The 16,991-nt window shown below is 36.9% G+C and overlaps 1 protein-coding gene across 1 annotated transcript in view; it reads left to right on the forward strand.

Moving 5' to 3' along the window:
- Window positions 1-9,248: 9,248 nt before the first annotated feature.
- The window catches only part of RTTN (rotatin), an 84,075-nt gene continuing 76,332 nt past the window's right edge, over window positions 9,249-16,991 (forward strand). The window contains exons 1-7 of the mRNA XM_085220703.1: window positions 9,249-9,517; window positions 9,860-10,047; window positions 11,416-11,614; window positions 13,312-13,401; window positions 14,227-14,305; window positions 15,544-15,658; window positions 16,154-16,304. Of these exons, the coding sequence (XP_085076829.1) occupies window positions 9,487-9,517; window positions 9,860-10,047; window positions 11,416-11,614; window positions 13,312-13,401; window positions 14,227-14,305; window positions 15,544-15,658; window positions 16,154-16,304 (853 nt within the window). The 5' untranslated portion in view covers window positions 9,249-9,486. The remainder of the gene's footprint in view (window positions 9,518-9,859; window positions 10,048-11,415; window positions 11,615-13,311; window positions 13,402-14,226; window positions 14,306-15,543; window positions 15,659-16,153; window positions 16,305-16,991) is intronic.

A 16,991-nucleotide genomic window follows, 5' to 3' on the forward strand; every position in this document is an offset into this window, starting at 1 on the left:
GAGTTTTGGATGGAAAATTGGTTTCTTGCATGCACTATAACTCTCACAAAGATTACAGGTGACTTTGTTAAGATGCTTTCAAAAATATGCTTATGAGATTAAAAAAAAAAAAAAAAATCTGTAAGAACTGACATTCAAAACAAGCCAACTGACAGCCTAAAATTTTTAGCAATTCAGACAAAGATAAAAGGCTGAGTGAGAAAATAGGCAAACTATGAGAATCTGCCTATGGACTAGGACACACATATTTTCTCCCATTGGGGGAAAGCAGGAATTCAGATAACTCCAGGAAGGCAAGATGGGCAGAGCTCCTTCTGAACCACTGGGGCTGGCAGTTCTGCTTTCTGGAGCACGAAAGACTGTGATTAATGGAGGACTGGCAACATCTGTTCAAAGTTGTTTTGGTTTTCATTATTGTTTAATTTGTAACACTGGGGAAATATGTTGCCCTTTACAGTTTTAAGTGTGGACCGTGCCTATGTGCTGTGAGAACCATGTGAAATCTACATGGGAAGGTGATAAACAAGAATTGCATTATTTGTGCCTGTCAAGAACATTCTACCAAAACTTGAACACTTACATTTTACTGCAACTGAAGAGAATAGAGTGAGTAGGATTCCATTGGAGGCACATTTCTCCAGCTGCGGTTTAGATATTTGACACTAGTCTTATATTATGATACCTGACAGCTCCAAATCACAGGTTCAAATAACTGAAAAAGTTTTAGCACAGACTTGCTAACAGTTGATAACTGACTTTATTTTGATTGAGATTCCAGTAAAACAGATCAGAATTTAATTTTTTATTTAATGTTATGTATTTCCTCAAGAATTTATGTATATATTTAGAAACCAGGTGGTTTGTGCTCTTTGCACGTAGAAAAGCTTTTCCTGTCACAACCGAATAACATATATAGAGGGTGCTCCGAAAGTAATGCCTCCTAATTATTTCACGGTAACTATAACAGATACAAAGAGCACAGCAGCAGTGTTTGATAGAGCAATGTTCTCAGCTACAAAATGTTATTTTTCAATACAGTCAACACTAGTAGCTATGTATTTTTGCCAGTGATGAACAAGAGCCTGCATGCCACTCATAAAAATCTGCACCAGCAGAGGTGACCCACTGTTGCTGTCGTCACTACTGAAACACATCACCTACCACCCCACTGTGCTCATATCCACAGCTTGGTATCCATAAATGTTCAGCAAGCATCAATGAATATCACTGGGTGTCCTTTTTCCACGTGGAGGAATTCATGATACACCTTTGCTTCATACACACTTCCATGTCAGACACCATTGTGTCAGACTGCCCCTCTGCTGCTATCTGTCACACAGCAACAAAATGTAATGGAATACTGGTGAGAAGGTTCATCTTCTACTGCCTATACTGCTAACATCTGCCTCTGACATTGTGAGCCAACATAATAAAGTCGGAGGCATTACTCTCAGAGCAGCTCTCATAGATTATGAATTTCTGTCATCAAGATCCTCAAAATCATCAAAATATTTTTTATTTCTAACTCGAATACAATTTCAAAACTGTATATGCATGAATTTCAGATTAAGACTTGATTTATGGATTGTCATTTAAACAGATCTAATTTTTTTTTCCCCCCAAGGACTTCCTAGACTTTCAGACTGGATCTTGGAAACTGGGTAACTTGTGATACAATTTGTTATCCTCTAACTATTGCTGTTGTTACATTTGTTACTGCATGCTTTTATAACTGTGCAGTAATTCTCAGTGATATTTCTCACTTGCTGTTTGTGGAGACAGCAGAAAGTCACATGGCTTCTCATTGCCCAAATGTGACATCATGACACCTGCAACATCTGCAATTGTCTGAATGCTTTTGGACAGGAATGTGAACAATATAAGAGTCTCAATATTTGGAAAGATTTTTGAGCTTGATAAGACAAACAGTCTTGGAATAGTATGTGCGCTTCTAAGATAATCTTAAATGTAAGTTTTATTTCTAATACATTGATCTGTAAATTGATCTAAAGAGTTTTATATTTTTTAATTTTTTCCACCTGAACATGAGATCAAGAACATCTAACTCCAGAGTCAAATATTTCAACACATGACTACTATATTTTCAAGATTTGTTCAAAAGCTAGAAAAGTTGGGAACATAAAATATACAATTCCAACTGCTTATCAAGTCAAATCACTGCTGTGAGAGTTCTTCTATCTTTTCTCTTAGAAGTTGTTCCCTCAAAACAGGCTACAATTTATAATAGAATACTCACCTCAGTGATTTTTCCCCTCATCCTTTCCACCTGAAGCAATTGTGTGAATATTTAATGTTTACAGGATGCAGGCCCTGTATGTTAGCAGCAGGCTGCCTGTCATGTGTGTTATTAGAACCATAATTTTGAGAAACTAAATTCTCAATTTAGTAGATTCTTAAAAAGACAGAATGGAAACTATCTTATTTCCTTTGGTGCCATTTTTAGTTATAATTCTAACCACTGGAGATGTATGGTGCTGCTGAATCATGGCCTGAACCTCTGATTAATCACCTCAGGCAAGCAGTGAGTCAGCCACGGGAGCACAGGTGAAGGCAATTCACCTGTGCTGCAGGAAGGGGTGGAGCCTGGCTCCACCTCTCCTACACCTATTTAAGAGCTGACTGCCAATAGGGAAGGTTCTCTTCTGGAGTTCCACTCTGCTGGAGTTTCCCTTGTGAGCCTAGGTTATGGGTGAGCGTACCTATCATTTTCTGTTTCCTGCTTTGGCGTAATAATATCATAGCCAAGGTCTCTGTTATAGCTTAACATCTGTGTATTTGTTAATTGTATGCTGCTATACCATAACACTGGTATATTATTTAATTGTACAGAAGGAAAGTATTAAATGGTAGGTAATTAACACTAGCTTCTCTTTTCCACTACAACTCAGTGACCATCAAGTAAGTGCAATGGTTAATTAATGGCCAGATCTGTGAATATGACTCTGTGGATTATTTGAGTCTGGGAAACTTTCTTTCTTAGGCAAGTGACTATCATATCTGAAGATACTATTATAATTAAATAACAGTAATAACATCCAGAATTGTTTTCAGCTCCATAAATATGACCCAAAGTGTTTTCTAGTCCGTAGATTAATGTGAGACTAAATACAGAAATAATTGCTCCACAGGGTTTTAAGAGGAATTGTTTTCTATTTTGGCATAGACCTGTAAATTTAATTACAGTTACGTCAGAATGAAAAGAATGTAATGTTGGCTACGATGGGAATATCATACAGCATTAGTACTAGCAGGAAAAGGTAACATCTATGATAATTTAACAATTCTCAAGAATTATTGTTTTCTAGAACTGTAGACCATCTTGAGATGTTCAATATTATATAATCAATAAACTACAGAAAGAGCTCTCTTTAGAACAAGCTGCCTTTATGAAATGCCCTAAGCAACACACCAAATTATCAGAATGTAGTGAAGAATTAAAACAGTTGATATTTTAAAAACATTTACAATGTTACCACAGAGATATATTGATTTTAAATTATATAACTATGATTTGTTTATAAAGAAGAAAATATATGTGGTAACTGGTAAGTATACAGCCAAAATCAGAAATCATAGATAATGCACTGAACCCTCAAATAAAGTAATCCAACTATATATGTCAGGCACTGCCTAGCCAGCCTTTTCCATGAGGTGGATGCAGACACAGTATACCAAAGTTTAATCCCATCTTTTCATTTTGGGGAAAAAAAAGCCAACACTCAATTTAAGGTGGTTTTATACTTCGGAGGGACAAATAAGCTTACTAACTGAAAAGGTCACTAAAAATCTCTGGGCTACATCTCCCATCAGAAGGTTTTAGAACATGACAAATGCTAAAAGCTGATGTATTGAGGGAGGACCTGTTCAGTGTTGTAAAGGGTAAGCATCTTATTCATCTGAATTCTTTGTGTTGTGCTCTCCTCTCCCTGGTGTGTTCTGTTTGATGGGATCTAAATTTGCACAGCAGAGGAAAATAGGAGTGCCTTGATAGGGGAGGCTGCTCTAACAGCATTATATCTCTGAGCAACAACCTGAGATGCTGCTTGAGGAGAGCGGCTTCCTCTGATCAGTGTGTCCTGGCCTGCCCAGGTACAACCACAGTGAATGGGCCTGCTCTCCACTGACTGGTCTGATCTGTTCATTTTGTCTTATTTTCAGAAGAGCTCTCAGGAAATAAATTAATGCCTCCTATTTTATGATATGAGCTTGCAATGTCAGAGGTAGATGTTAGCAGTATGGCAGTAGAAGATGAACCTTCTCACCAATATTCCATTACATTTTGTTGCTGTGTGACAGATGGCAGCCAAGAGGCAGTCTGACACAATGGCATCTGGCATGGAAGTGTGTATGAAGCAAAGGTGTGTTGTGAATTCCTCCACGTGGAAAAAATGGTATTCATTGACATTCCCTGACTCTTACTAAACAGTTATGGAGACTGAAGTCTGGATGTGAACACAGTGAGTGATGCTTCTTAGCAATGACGACAGCAACAGTGGGTCACCTCTGCTGGTGCAGATTTTTAGGAGTGTGGTATGTAGGCTCCTGTACACAGCTGGTGAAAATGCATAGCTAATAGTGGTGATTAAACTGAAAAGTGTCTTAGAGCTGATGAGTTTGCTCTATCAAACTGTGCTGTTATGCTCTTTGTATCTGTTGTAGTTTCCATGAAAATAAATAGCAAGTATTACTTTTGGAGCAACCTATATATTTCTATATAAGAAATAATAAATTAAGAATCTTATAAATGAGCTCCAAATCTGCATCTGTAATGTTGCATACCAAACATTTGCAATAGGCATTGGGTGTTATGTACCTGGAAGCAGTAAAATTCAAGAATCTAACAAAAGGCAGAGATCTCGTTGAGATCTTGTCACAAGCTTTAAGATCATGCAATAAAATGCTGTTTCTGGCCTTAAAAAGCACAAAGTAAAAGTTTTTACTTATACAGCTTCACTGATGTTTACAGAAAACCTTCAGAAGTCTGATAATCATCCTACAGATTTTGAATACTAACTTCTGAAATCTGGTTGTCAGATGAAGGAAGTGATAAACACACAAATGCTTTTGCCCAGGCTGTATTTACAATGTATGGACAGTAAGTATCATAGGTCCCATGTGGATTACATAGATAAGCAACTTATAGGAGTGTTTTTTGATTTTTGGACTTCACATATCAGCCACAGTTGGTATCAGTAGTGAACAGAGAATGGCAAGAAAGCTAGGAGTGACAGCAGGTCTCCAGAACAGGAAAGGACACTTTTAAGCTGACTCTGGAATTAATACAGGCAGGCTGAGAAGATGGTTAATATATTCAGATAATTTTCTCAGATGAGGATTCCTCATCTAAGCTCTTTTGCCCATTTCTAACTCATTCCATTTCCAGTGTTTTCATTCTCTTCGCTTTTATTTTGCCATCTTCTTGAAGTTGTGAGTTTCATTTTAAATATAGCAGTCAGCGAGGCTGGGGTATCACAGTTCTCATTAGGTGTTCCCTTCACAGAAAATCCTGGAATTCATAGAACCATATTTTGCATCCCACATGACCTGATGTTTCTTCCTATAACTGCTGCTCTTTGACATATGTGAAGGAAAATTCATGAAGAATCACAAATTCCAATACTTAAGCTCAGAAGTGCAGTAAGAATATTACCAAAAGTGGAATCAAGACTGTCACACACCATCTTTGATACTGTGATCTCTAGAGCAAGTTGAAGAACACAAGAGGACAGAACTCAAAGTAAAGAAAGGAAATTTTGTTTTTAATAGACAACCTCAAAAAAAGAATGCAGAGATAGTAAGACTGCATCCTGCACTGAATGAATGATTCACAGAAATGATTTTAAAAATAAGTCTGAAAACTCCTTAAAAACTCTTCTTTTTCCTTTTTTCTTTTTTTTCCCCCCAAGCTTATCACTTGCTAAGATATTTAACTGAAATGAAATTTTAAAGTTACAGTGCATCTTGTAATGAAAGTGCTAAAATATGGCTTTTGGCACAAAATCAGAGCTTATAATAAAATCTAACTAATATATAAGATTGAACAGAAATTACTGGAATTACAGAAACCAAGTGTGTGAGGATAGAGGAGTAGGCAGTTCTTTAAAGTACATCTTATGTAGAGCACAGTAAGGAAGCATCAAGGGACAATGTAAATGAGATTCAATGACTAATTTCCCTAGTGATGAAACTCCCACACATTTTGAGTTCAGATCAATAAGAATATACATAGAGAACAAATGTCCACATTAAATAACACCAGCGAAGATAAAAAAAAGTCAAACTAGTTTTAGAAGTCATGGGAATCTGTAGGCTAATGGGAACTAGGAGATAGAAGAAAATGGAGGCATTAATGGGAGATATACAGGGAATTGGTGCTGTCAATAACAGGAGATCAATATTCTTCTTTCTGTGTAGATTTTCTCACAATTTCAGTGATAATTTTTGAATCCATCCACCACTTTATTTCATTTTCTATATCCAGTAAAAGACTGTGGGTTTTGGTTTTGTTTTGATTTGTTTTTCATTTGTCTTACGAGAAAGACACTTTACTCTTAAGATACATAACAGTGAACATCCAGTCTGTGCTGATCATGTTAAATAACAGTTTGACCCATGTCAGAATAAAGCACATCGTATCAGCAGATACAGCTCCTGGATCACTGTTTTGGTTACACACAACTTTATTTCTAGTCTAAAACAGGGGCAACAAAGCTGAAGCTGCGGTTCCAAGTCTAGGAATATATATATATTTTTTTCTATTGAGTTTAATTAGGCCTTCAGTTAAGAAAATCTGAATGAAATATCAGCAAATATGTTGGAGAGGAATATATTAGCAATGGAGAGTATACATGTCATCTGCGCATTGCTGACAACTATGAATTTTTGTTTAGCTACTAATTCAAACACTCAAGACAATGTAGGAAAACATTTGTTTTTTAGATACAATATTGATTGAAGATATTTGAAGAGGTGAGAAAAGCTACTATTGAACATGCCTACACACAACAACAGTGCATGTTTCTTCCCCAAAGAAACATTTTTACTTAGTCTACTTTGGGAAATGATTGCTTCTTCAATTCCTTTTCTTTGCAGAACAAATGAGGGATAAACCTATTCCATCGTTACAGATTCTCATAAATTTCCCAACAAATCTACTTGGGGAAATGTAAGCACCTCTATATCCCTGATGAGAGCTCTTTGTGCACAGCTAAAAGAGATTTTACAGTCAGTGATGTCTTTTTCATAATTGCTCTTGGAAAGATCCAAATGAGTTCAGCTTGTATAGAAAAAACTAGCTGCAGCAAGCACAGTATGCTTATAATCAGACTTAGCACACCCCTTTTTTTCATTGCTTCGCAGATATACATACTGACTTGCAAAACGATAGACTGCTCAGAGTTGTCATTAAGAATTTAGTACAGCTTGATACAGCAGATGGAAGATATTAATATAAGTTTACTCTGAGATAATACCATAGTGATGGTGACCAGGGTGGAAAATATGTTAGATGCAAATGGAGAGGGCAGTGACATACATCCTTCTGGAAATCATTTGCATATAGTTGCATTTTCCAAATTTTTGTTGGCTGCAGATAAAATGTAATTTCTAAAGCAATATAAAAGAAGTAACCATGAAGATTACAAAGCCATTGTCATTTCTGCATCTGCAATTACACGGAAAAAAAAATTCAAGAGCATATACATGCAACAACATGCACCACTTGTACACCACCTGTCATCAATTAGTTTTTTCCCAATTATCATGTCAAGTTCAATCTCTCAAAAATAAACATCAGCCCTCTAGTCAATCGACAATGTGTTATGCATCTTTACTACATGCTTAAGATACTCAGCTTTGTGAATGCTTTGCACTGTGAACAAAGCAGTCTACTCAGATGGACATAGGCAGAGTGGAGGAATGGGCTGACAAGAACCTCATGAAATTCAACAAGATGTGAAAAGTCCTCCGCTTGAGGAGGAAAAACCCCAGGCACCAGTGCATACTGTGGGCTATCTAGCTTTGCAGAAAATGGTGGATCCTGGCGGACATCAAGCTGAACATGAGGCTCCTGGGCTGCATTACGCGAAGTATTGCCAGCAGCTTGAGGAGGTGATCTTTCCCCTTTTTCCATCACTGATAAGATGAAATATTGAGTACTGTGTCCAGGTCTGAGCTCCCCAATACAAAAGAGAGTATACTGCAGAGAGTCTGATGAAGGCCCAACAGAAGACTGAAGCATCTCACATATTAATTCCTGAGACTAAGGGAACTATGACTCTACAATACGAAGAAGGCAAAGCTCAGAGAGAATCTGATCAATGCCTACAAATAACTGAGGGGATGTTGCAAAGAAGATGGAGCCAGGCTCTTTTCAGTGACAAGCCAAGAGACACTGGGCACAATCTGGAGCATAGAAGACTCCCTCTGAGCATCAGGCAGCACTTCTGTGCTATACTGTATGCACTTCTGTGCTGTAAGTGATGGAGCACTGGCACAGGCTGCCCAGAAGCTGCGGTGTCTCCTCCATGGAGACCTTTAGAAACCACCTTGATGTGGACCCTGCTGCTCTAAGTGGACAAGATACAGAGGCTCCTTCCAATCTCAGCAACTGGTTCTAGAGATCAGGTTATAAAACAAACTACAAAACTATTTTTGCAGACTATGTTGCAAAACAACAAAACTATTTTTGCAGAAGTTTAGGTTGCAAATATGCCTTTAAGAAGAATGGCACAGCTTAGTATATGAAGAGCTGTTACCCTAGTTATGGGCAAGGCATCTTGCCAGATTGGATGGGGCCCTGGGCAGCCTGGTCTAGTAAATGTGGAGGTTAGTGGTCCTGCCTGTGGCAGCGGGGTTGAAGCTTCATGATCCTTGAGGTCCCTTCCAACCCGAGCCATTCTGTGATTCAAGCTGCAAGCAGAACACCGATGTGGCAGCTCCCTTCTGAGCAGAGAACGGCAACTGCCATGGACCTATTCCAATGCTGCAGGGTGGGGAGGCGGCTGTTTTGGCTACACAATCTGAAGAGTGGGTGCTGCATTCTGAGAGGTAAGGATGGCTGGGCTCCTGAACAAATACATTTATTTTTCTTTGTAGAATACGAGAGAACACCGCGCTGTGGAAACGGCCCAGAACTTCTCTCCATAAAACCCACGGCCGGCGGCTGCAAAGTACTCCCTCGGCCAGGCGAAGTGCAAGCTCCCCACCTCCGCCCTAAGTGACCCCGCCGGCTGCCGTAGCGGGGCACCACGGGACTTGTAGTCGCTTTCCCTCCTGCCCGCGCGTTCTGGGGGAGTTTCCCCGCTCCCAGCGGGCTCCGCGCGCGTCAAAGGGCGAATGGGGCAGCGGAGGGGAAGCTGGGGGAGGCGGTGCGGACTACGTTTCCCACGGTGCCCCGCGACCGGCTAGGCGCGGCGATTGGCGGAACCGGCGCGACAGTTGAATTCCGGCGGGGAGAGAGGCGCGATGGAGGTGTCCTCGCTCGTCAGGAAGCTGGGTAACGGCTCCCGGCTCCCCTCCGCCCGAGTACTCGTGTCATAGCTCGCAGCGGTCCTCTCCCTTTTCTCCTGTGCGGGCCTCTGTGCCCAGCAGGTCTCTCCCTGGGCGGGCGCGGGGCTGTCCTGCTCTTCCCCGGGCTCTCCCGCTGCGTCTCCCCAACAGAGCGGTTCGTGCTCCTCGGCCTTTCCTTCTGCCCTCTATAGTTAGTCCGCCCGGGGGCTGCCTCCGAGATGGAAGGGTTTCCACACGTCTTTGACAGCTGTACATTTGTCTTAATAAAAAATAATAAAAAAATTGTCAGATGATCTGACGTTGTTTCTTTGTCCTTTTTTGGGAGCAGGTCATGAACTGGTAGAGATAAGAGAACGGTCGCTGAAGAGCATTCTGTTTAAATTGGATCATAACTTGGTTTCCTACGCTGATCTGGTCCGTGAGAAAGTGCTTTTCCCCAGTCTCTTGGAGTGGTTCAACTTTCCCATAGTGCCAATGAAGGAGGAAGTGCTGAATTTTGTGAGCCGTTTGATCAAGGTTTGGCATCCTTACATTTATTTATAATTGAACTGTATCTTTAGAATACAAAATAAAAGTGGTTGTAAGTTTAGTTTTAGTGAGATTTTAGTATTTTACAAAGAAGAGAGTAATAAAACCATCGTATGCAGGCAAAGAAATGAAAACTCCTTCCAATACTTGAAGGGTTAAGGCAGGGATGGATTTAAACTAGAAGAGGGAAAGTTTAGGTTAGATGAGTTTTCACTTGGTGAGAGGTGAGGCGCTGGCACAGTTGTCCAGAGAAGCTGTGATGCCCCATCCTTGGAGGTACTCGAGGCTAGGTTGGATGGGGCCCTTGGCAGCTGAGCTGGTGGGTGGCAGCCCTGCCCATGGCATGGGGTGGAGCTGGATGGGCTATGAGGGCCCTTCCAACCCAAACCATTCTATGATTTACTCTGCAATCAGTTGGAAGGACAGTGTCTTAGTTTCAGCTGGGATGGAATTGTTTTCTTTAGAGTATCTGCTATGATACTATATTTTGGTTATACGAGAAAAACATTATTGATAATGCATCCATGTTTATGCTTGCTGCTCATCAGTGCTGTACAGAGCCAAGGAGCTGGGGAGGGGATAGAATTAGGACAGCTGACTTAAACTGCCAAAGAGACTTCCATGCAATATGATATCATGCTGAAGAAGTTCTATAGGTGGAAGTTCATCTTGTCTCTTTTCAGCTGCTTGGGGGCGTAGCTGGGAATTGGTCAGTTGGTGGTAAGCAATTGTCCATCATTTGTTATATAAATTTATATATATTTATCATAATTATTATCCTTTTCTTTTTCTCTGTCTTAGTAAATAGTTTTATCTCAACTCACGAATTGTTTTGTTTTGTTTTGTTTTTTTTTCCAATTCCTTCCTATCTCACTGAGAAGAGGGGGAGTAAGCGAATGACAGTGTGGTGCTGAGTCATCTGCAGGGTTAAACCACAAGAGGAGCTGAAAAAGGAATTATTTTCTGTCTTTCTACTTAGTTCTGATTCTTTGATTTCATGCTTAGTGTTTAACTTCTGCTTGGGACGAACATTTGCACCATTCCTGAGAAATTAACAATTTAACAACACTGCAATTTATTTTTAAAAAGTGGTAGATACAACTTTGCAGGAGTTTTACAGATCTTAATCTGCGTCCATTCTTGTGCTGTAATCACTAAAAAGCAACTATAAAGAGGAAACTAAAAAAACCCAAACATATCGTTGACAATGTTGAACAATCTAAAAATAATAAGGGTCTAATCAAGCTTAAGTATTGGTTACAGCTTTTCTCTTTTTTTTTTTTTTTTTAAATCCCTCCCCTCAAAAGCCTTTGAAATTCTTCCAGCTAACTCTGTCAGCTATTTATCTTAATGTAGCATCCACCTGCTGCTCAGAAAATGATTGGAATTGGTGCAGTGGAGTTCTTCTCTCAGCTTCGCTCTGATGTGGATCCAAACTTGCAGGCTATAATAGATGGGATAGTGGATGGACTGTTTTTACTTCCTTCTGAAATTCCTTCTAGTTATTTATCAGAGTGTTACCAAACTCAGTCTCAGCCTTCGTTAGATCAACCAGGTAAGTTATATATTTGGGAGTGTGACTTATTTTAAATAAAAAAAAAATAAATGAACATCATCTAGGCTGTGAAAACTGACATTTTGAAGCACATTAGGTAAATGTATTCTTTAGTGTGAAGTGTGTGGGAAGCAGATTCTGCCAGAAATAATGTGATCTTAGCTCAGGTGGTGCTGCTTCTTTAATGGAATTCTCTGCACAGGAAAGGTCCTGTTTGTTGGAAGCAGACCTTTTGTGCATTTTCATATTGTCTGTTAACTATTTGTTACAATTTGATAAAGACATGACACAGAAATAGCTTTTGAAGGTTGCTTTATGGCTATGAGCGTATCAACTTCTGAACAAATCTCTTATTAAGCCATTATGCTTAATGGCTTAAAAAAGCCATATGCTTAATTGCTACCTCTCTTTGCATAGCAGACTTAAAAGGAATATAAATGTGTTTGTGGGTTTATGTATGCATTTAAAAAGCAGTAGGATTTTTTTTTTAAGTAGTTTGGTATGCATTATCTTCTTAGCTTTGGATAAATACTTGTTATAGTAAAATGTGTAAAGCTTGCTGATAACGAGTAAAGTGCTGTTATTTATTTCTGTTATCTAGCCTATCATCCGTTACTATGATGTTACACAGTGCCACTTAGATATAGTCAAGAAACCCACATAGTCTTTTTCTGCATTAAAAATTTAGACATAAAGTATAAAGGAGGAAAGTAAGAGCCATGTAAGTCTTTGCCTGATCCTTCCAGTTCTTGTGAGATGTGGATGCTGTGCTGCATAGTGTAATAACAGTCACATCTTTCTCACTCGCACTGTGCAATCTCAAAGAAGTAACATCTTTTATTGCTTCTGTAGTCTGTCCAATAATTGGAATTTCATATTGCCAGAACAATATTCACTGATTTTTATTTTTTATTTTAAGTCCCAGTAAGAGTTAGGCAAGATTTTAATCTAGGATTTACTGTGAGGAGTAATATACTGATCTGTTACATATGCATGCTTAAAATATACCTATTTTCCTAATTGAAATATCACACACAATTCCTCTTTATACTGTAAGTTGGATTAAATCATGTAGAGTAAGTTGCCTGAGTGCTTAGTAGTATGGTGTTGTATTTCTTTTTCAACTTCTGTTACTGGGAGAAACATAGATCCTGGCATTATATGGTTTGATTCTTTGAATCAGATACTGCAATCAAACATGTTCTGGGGAACATTAGATTACTTTCAGTGCTGTGCATATTTTGTTATATAGTTTGTATATTTATTTACATACGTTAAATATTAGTATACATACATGTATATACACGTATGCGTATATAAAGGGGACTTAACCTTTCAGCTGACTTGAAAATGCAGCAGTTTTGGTAGAGGGAGGCTTTTAGTAGTTAATTGTAAATGTAACTTTTATTACTACACAGCTAGATTAGAGAAAAACATTTTCTTCACTGCTACTTTTCACTTAAGCAATAGACTTTGTGTAATTGTTTTTACTACTGCTTATATGGTATAAAGGGTAGTGTAAGAATAACAGTTAGAAAATATTGTTATAAAAAAACAGACATCAATGCACTTCTTTTTTTCCTCCATTTTGATTTCCTGAGGCTAATTGAAATCATTTTAATTGTTAGGCAAAAAAAAGAAGCAGTGAAGATAAATTGACTTGTTTGTTTGTATAATTTACTCTTAATTTGTTGTAGTTCTGCCTCAAGAGGAATTATTTACTGGATATTTTGGTCAAGAGAGGAGTCGTATGCACCAGTTAGAAATACCTCTGAAAAGAACACTTGGTAAGTGTAGGTATAGACTATAAATTTGATTACAGAAAGTGCTTAAAAATGTTATTTAGATTAAAGTCAATTACAACTATTAATGATGACTATTCTGTTACTTGTTATTCTGTGAATTCTGATATCACAAACTTCAGCTAAAAGGCTTATAAAGATGGTATTACAATAGATCTTTTTCTTCTCTAGTAAATAGTATAACTGCATCAGAATATATAAAGTACCTTACAGTAGGCTGTACTTTAACAAAGTAGTTTAAAAAAAAAAAAGTAGTTTAAATTGCTAATGCTTTTTCAGAAGATCTGTGTTCTGTAATGTGTCTAAGTACCTTTTTGTTAATAAAATTCTAACTCTGAAATACCTGTCTATTTTCAGAAAACTGGATAATGCTTTAGAGATCTTTACCTTTTACCTAAATAAAATCCGATGTTATGCTCCAATTTATTTAAAATATGAAAATGTTTCATTTACTGACAAACGTAGACCAATATTACTTGGACAAGTCTTTGCCTGCATTGATATGCTAGTAGCAATTCCCATGTCAGTATCATATTTAACATATAATATATTGCTGAGAAGTAGATTTTAGAATCTGACTTTGGAATTACTGTATATAAAATACTAGTGTACTTTTTATCAGTGGACGAACTGTCTTGAAAATTGTAGAATAACTATTCCAAAATTAATTTTTAAAGTAGCCTTCAAGTTATTTTTAGATGGCATATAGTTCACATATGTTTTGACTTTGCTATAGAAATACATAGTTTATTACTTCAGCAAAATATTCTCTAAATTGTCTTCTCATATTTGATTGTGTTTGTTTTGCAGCGAAATGCTTGAAATTTTCCACATTTCCTTGGCTAACTCTTACTTCAACAGATAGACACATTCTGTCATCAAATGAAAGGTACAGTAATAATAGCATTGGAGTTTGGTTCTAGTTTTTATTTTTATTTGAGAACAAGATTGTAAATTTTTTGTATATTTTCATAATTAGGCTGTTCCTGTAAATAACTAATGAGTTAATTTTTGATGATTTTTAATACTTCGCTGAAGTTTTGTGGAGCAGATGAACTGATATGTAATAGGACAGATTTCTTGTTAATAGCTGTATTCATTCTTAATGTTTAATTCAGAATACTTTTTTTCAGTTCATAACACTTCACTTGTCTAGTGAATAAAAGATGCTATCCAGTTAATTTTAGAGCAAAATCGTTGTCTTCCCACTTGGCAGAGAAATCCATACTTTTGATAGTAGCCTAACAAGATTTAGGCCAAAAAGTGTAGTTGTGTTGCTTTCAGACACTTAACCCTTCATATCTTTTTGCAGTGATGTATTTTTTTAAATTTTCACATAGTAACTAATGTTTGAAGTGGTCCAAGGAAAGGTTTGGAGCTGAGATTCCTTGCAAGAGTTGGGGTTCCCAATTTCTAGCTTAGCTAGCAATGCAATATGAAGAATTGGATTACTTAGCAAGTCTATTTAACTGTCATGTCTCTTGTGAAATGTTTTCACTTTTTACCTTTCAAAAGACTTATGAAGCTGGAAAAACTCTTTAATACATCAAATCCTTTATATCTGAGCTATAAAAAGAGCTTAGAAGCTTGAAACAGGATGTGTTTAAATTGTTAACAGTAATTTCCCAAACAGTAAAAATAGAAAAAGTGATGTAGAAGGTTAAAAAGGCTATTATTTACTATGCTACATTTTAGAGAGTAGCTACTAGTTTTTTTTATATAACTTTCCATATATGTAATTCAAGTGTTTTGAAGTTGTACATTAACCTTGCTAATGGAGGAAAACTTGGTGTTAGATTGCTTGCTGTATACCACTGAGATAATCACTAGCTTCATGGGGAATTTCCAGTCTTTCTTACCTCAGTTTCCAATTGAGAATCAGTAAAGTTATCTTCTGGGAACTTAACTTTATAACAGTGGGAATGGAGGTATTCTTTATTGTATACAGAATTAGCATAGCTAAGGAATAACTCAAGTATAAAAATTGCATGGCAGTAGAATTACACCTCTTTTTTTGTTTTGTTTTTTTGGTTCTTCAATGCTGTGATTATCTATTTCTTGTAGAGGCTTGTGATTACTTCTTTTTTTGGTTTTTAATACATATTTAAGCACATATTGTATTTTTAGTTCTTTAAGAAGTAGCAACCAAAGTTTAATTTGGAGTACATGTGAACTTCTTCAGGATGTGATTATGCAAGATTTTCCTGCTGAGATCTTCCTTCAGAGACCAAAGATTGTACAGGCAAGAATTAACATTGAGTTTAAGGTTTTATTTTTTTATGGATTCACTTTTGGCAAGTTAGAACAGATGTAAATGCTAGAACTTGTTTCTAAATAAAATAGCTTAACAATGCAATTATATTCTAGTTAAAAAATTATATTGATTGTAATATGTATATTGTTGATAGGTACTTAAGTGTATTGTAAAATTATATGCTCTTTTGTCTGGATAAGGTAAAATTGCGTCCCTGTCATACACACACCATTTAAGGCCTTCCAATAATGATAGAAATGGTTTTATTAGAAATATAATGTGAAGCTCAGGACTTAAGAGTCCTTAGAATAGTCTTGTATTCAATAAGAAAACATTAGTTAATCCTATTCATTCTTACTGTGATCTTTAAACACTTGGGAACATTTGTGAATTGCGTTTAACTCAAAGATCTTTCTGTCATGATTTTCATGAAAGTGTATTATAATTCAGCTATCAGTGTTAATGGTTTTGTATTATTTGCAGAGCCTTTTATCTCTACTAAACTTAGCTTTTGGAGGAGATGGGAGACATCGATTAGCTTTACAGGCTGTATCGTGTCTGCAACAGCTGTGCATCTTTCTAAGAGGCAGACTTAACTTCCACAGAGATCCAGGTTTTTTTTCCACTGAGCAGGGTAGGTATTTCTAAATATTTGAAAGAATCTTTTGTTTTTTGCTACAGGTGAAATCATCTATAATGCTTTCTAGAAAAAATGCACCTCTTTATAGCAAATCTCATAAAACTGTTTTGTTAGTTGATGTTGTTCAGTACTATGTCTGTCATTAAATATTTCTAGAGTACTTGCATTGTTTAAAAATTATTTTAAAATATTTTAAAATTAAATTTACTGTTTGTATTGTTTCACACGATTCTCTGTGCATCAATTGTTTTCAGTATGCAAATTTACACTTCATCAGGAGAGGGATTTTAAATAAGCAAAATGAAATATTTAAGATAAAAGTAGGCAATGTTTGAATTTCAGGTTTTGAGCTATTAGTGCTCAAACAACTTACTTAGGAATTGCTTCAGCCATGGTAACCTTTTTTGTATTCTGATGACTGAAAATAATTTAATCATTTTTTCAGAAATTACAATTATTAGGGCTATTTCTCAATGTTCATAATGCTTACATTTTGTAGATTTAATAATGTAGATTTGTTGTAAGGATTTTCCCATTTCCATTTTGTCAGATAAATTTAATCAATTTTGTTTCTCTGAAATGGCAGTCTGGTTCTCTTCAGGAGATTGTCACTATAATTGGTGACAATCTCAATAAATCCTGTTAGCTGTGTCTTTACTAATTCCATTGTAACATCAACAA

Source organism: Meleagris gallopavo, chromosome 3 (genome assembly GCF_905368555.1).
Source record: "Meleagris gallopavo chromosome 3, MGAL_WU_HG_1.1, whole genome shotgun sequence".
Classification (NCBI taxonomy): domain Eukaryota; kingdom Metazoa; phylum Chordata; class Aves; order Galliformes; family Phasianidae; genus Meleagris; species Meleagris gallopavo.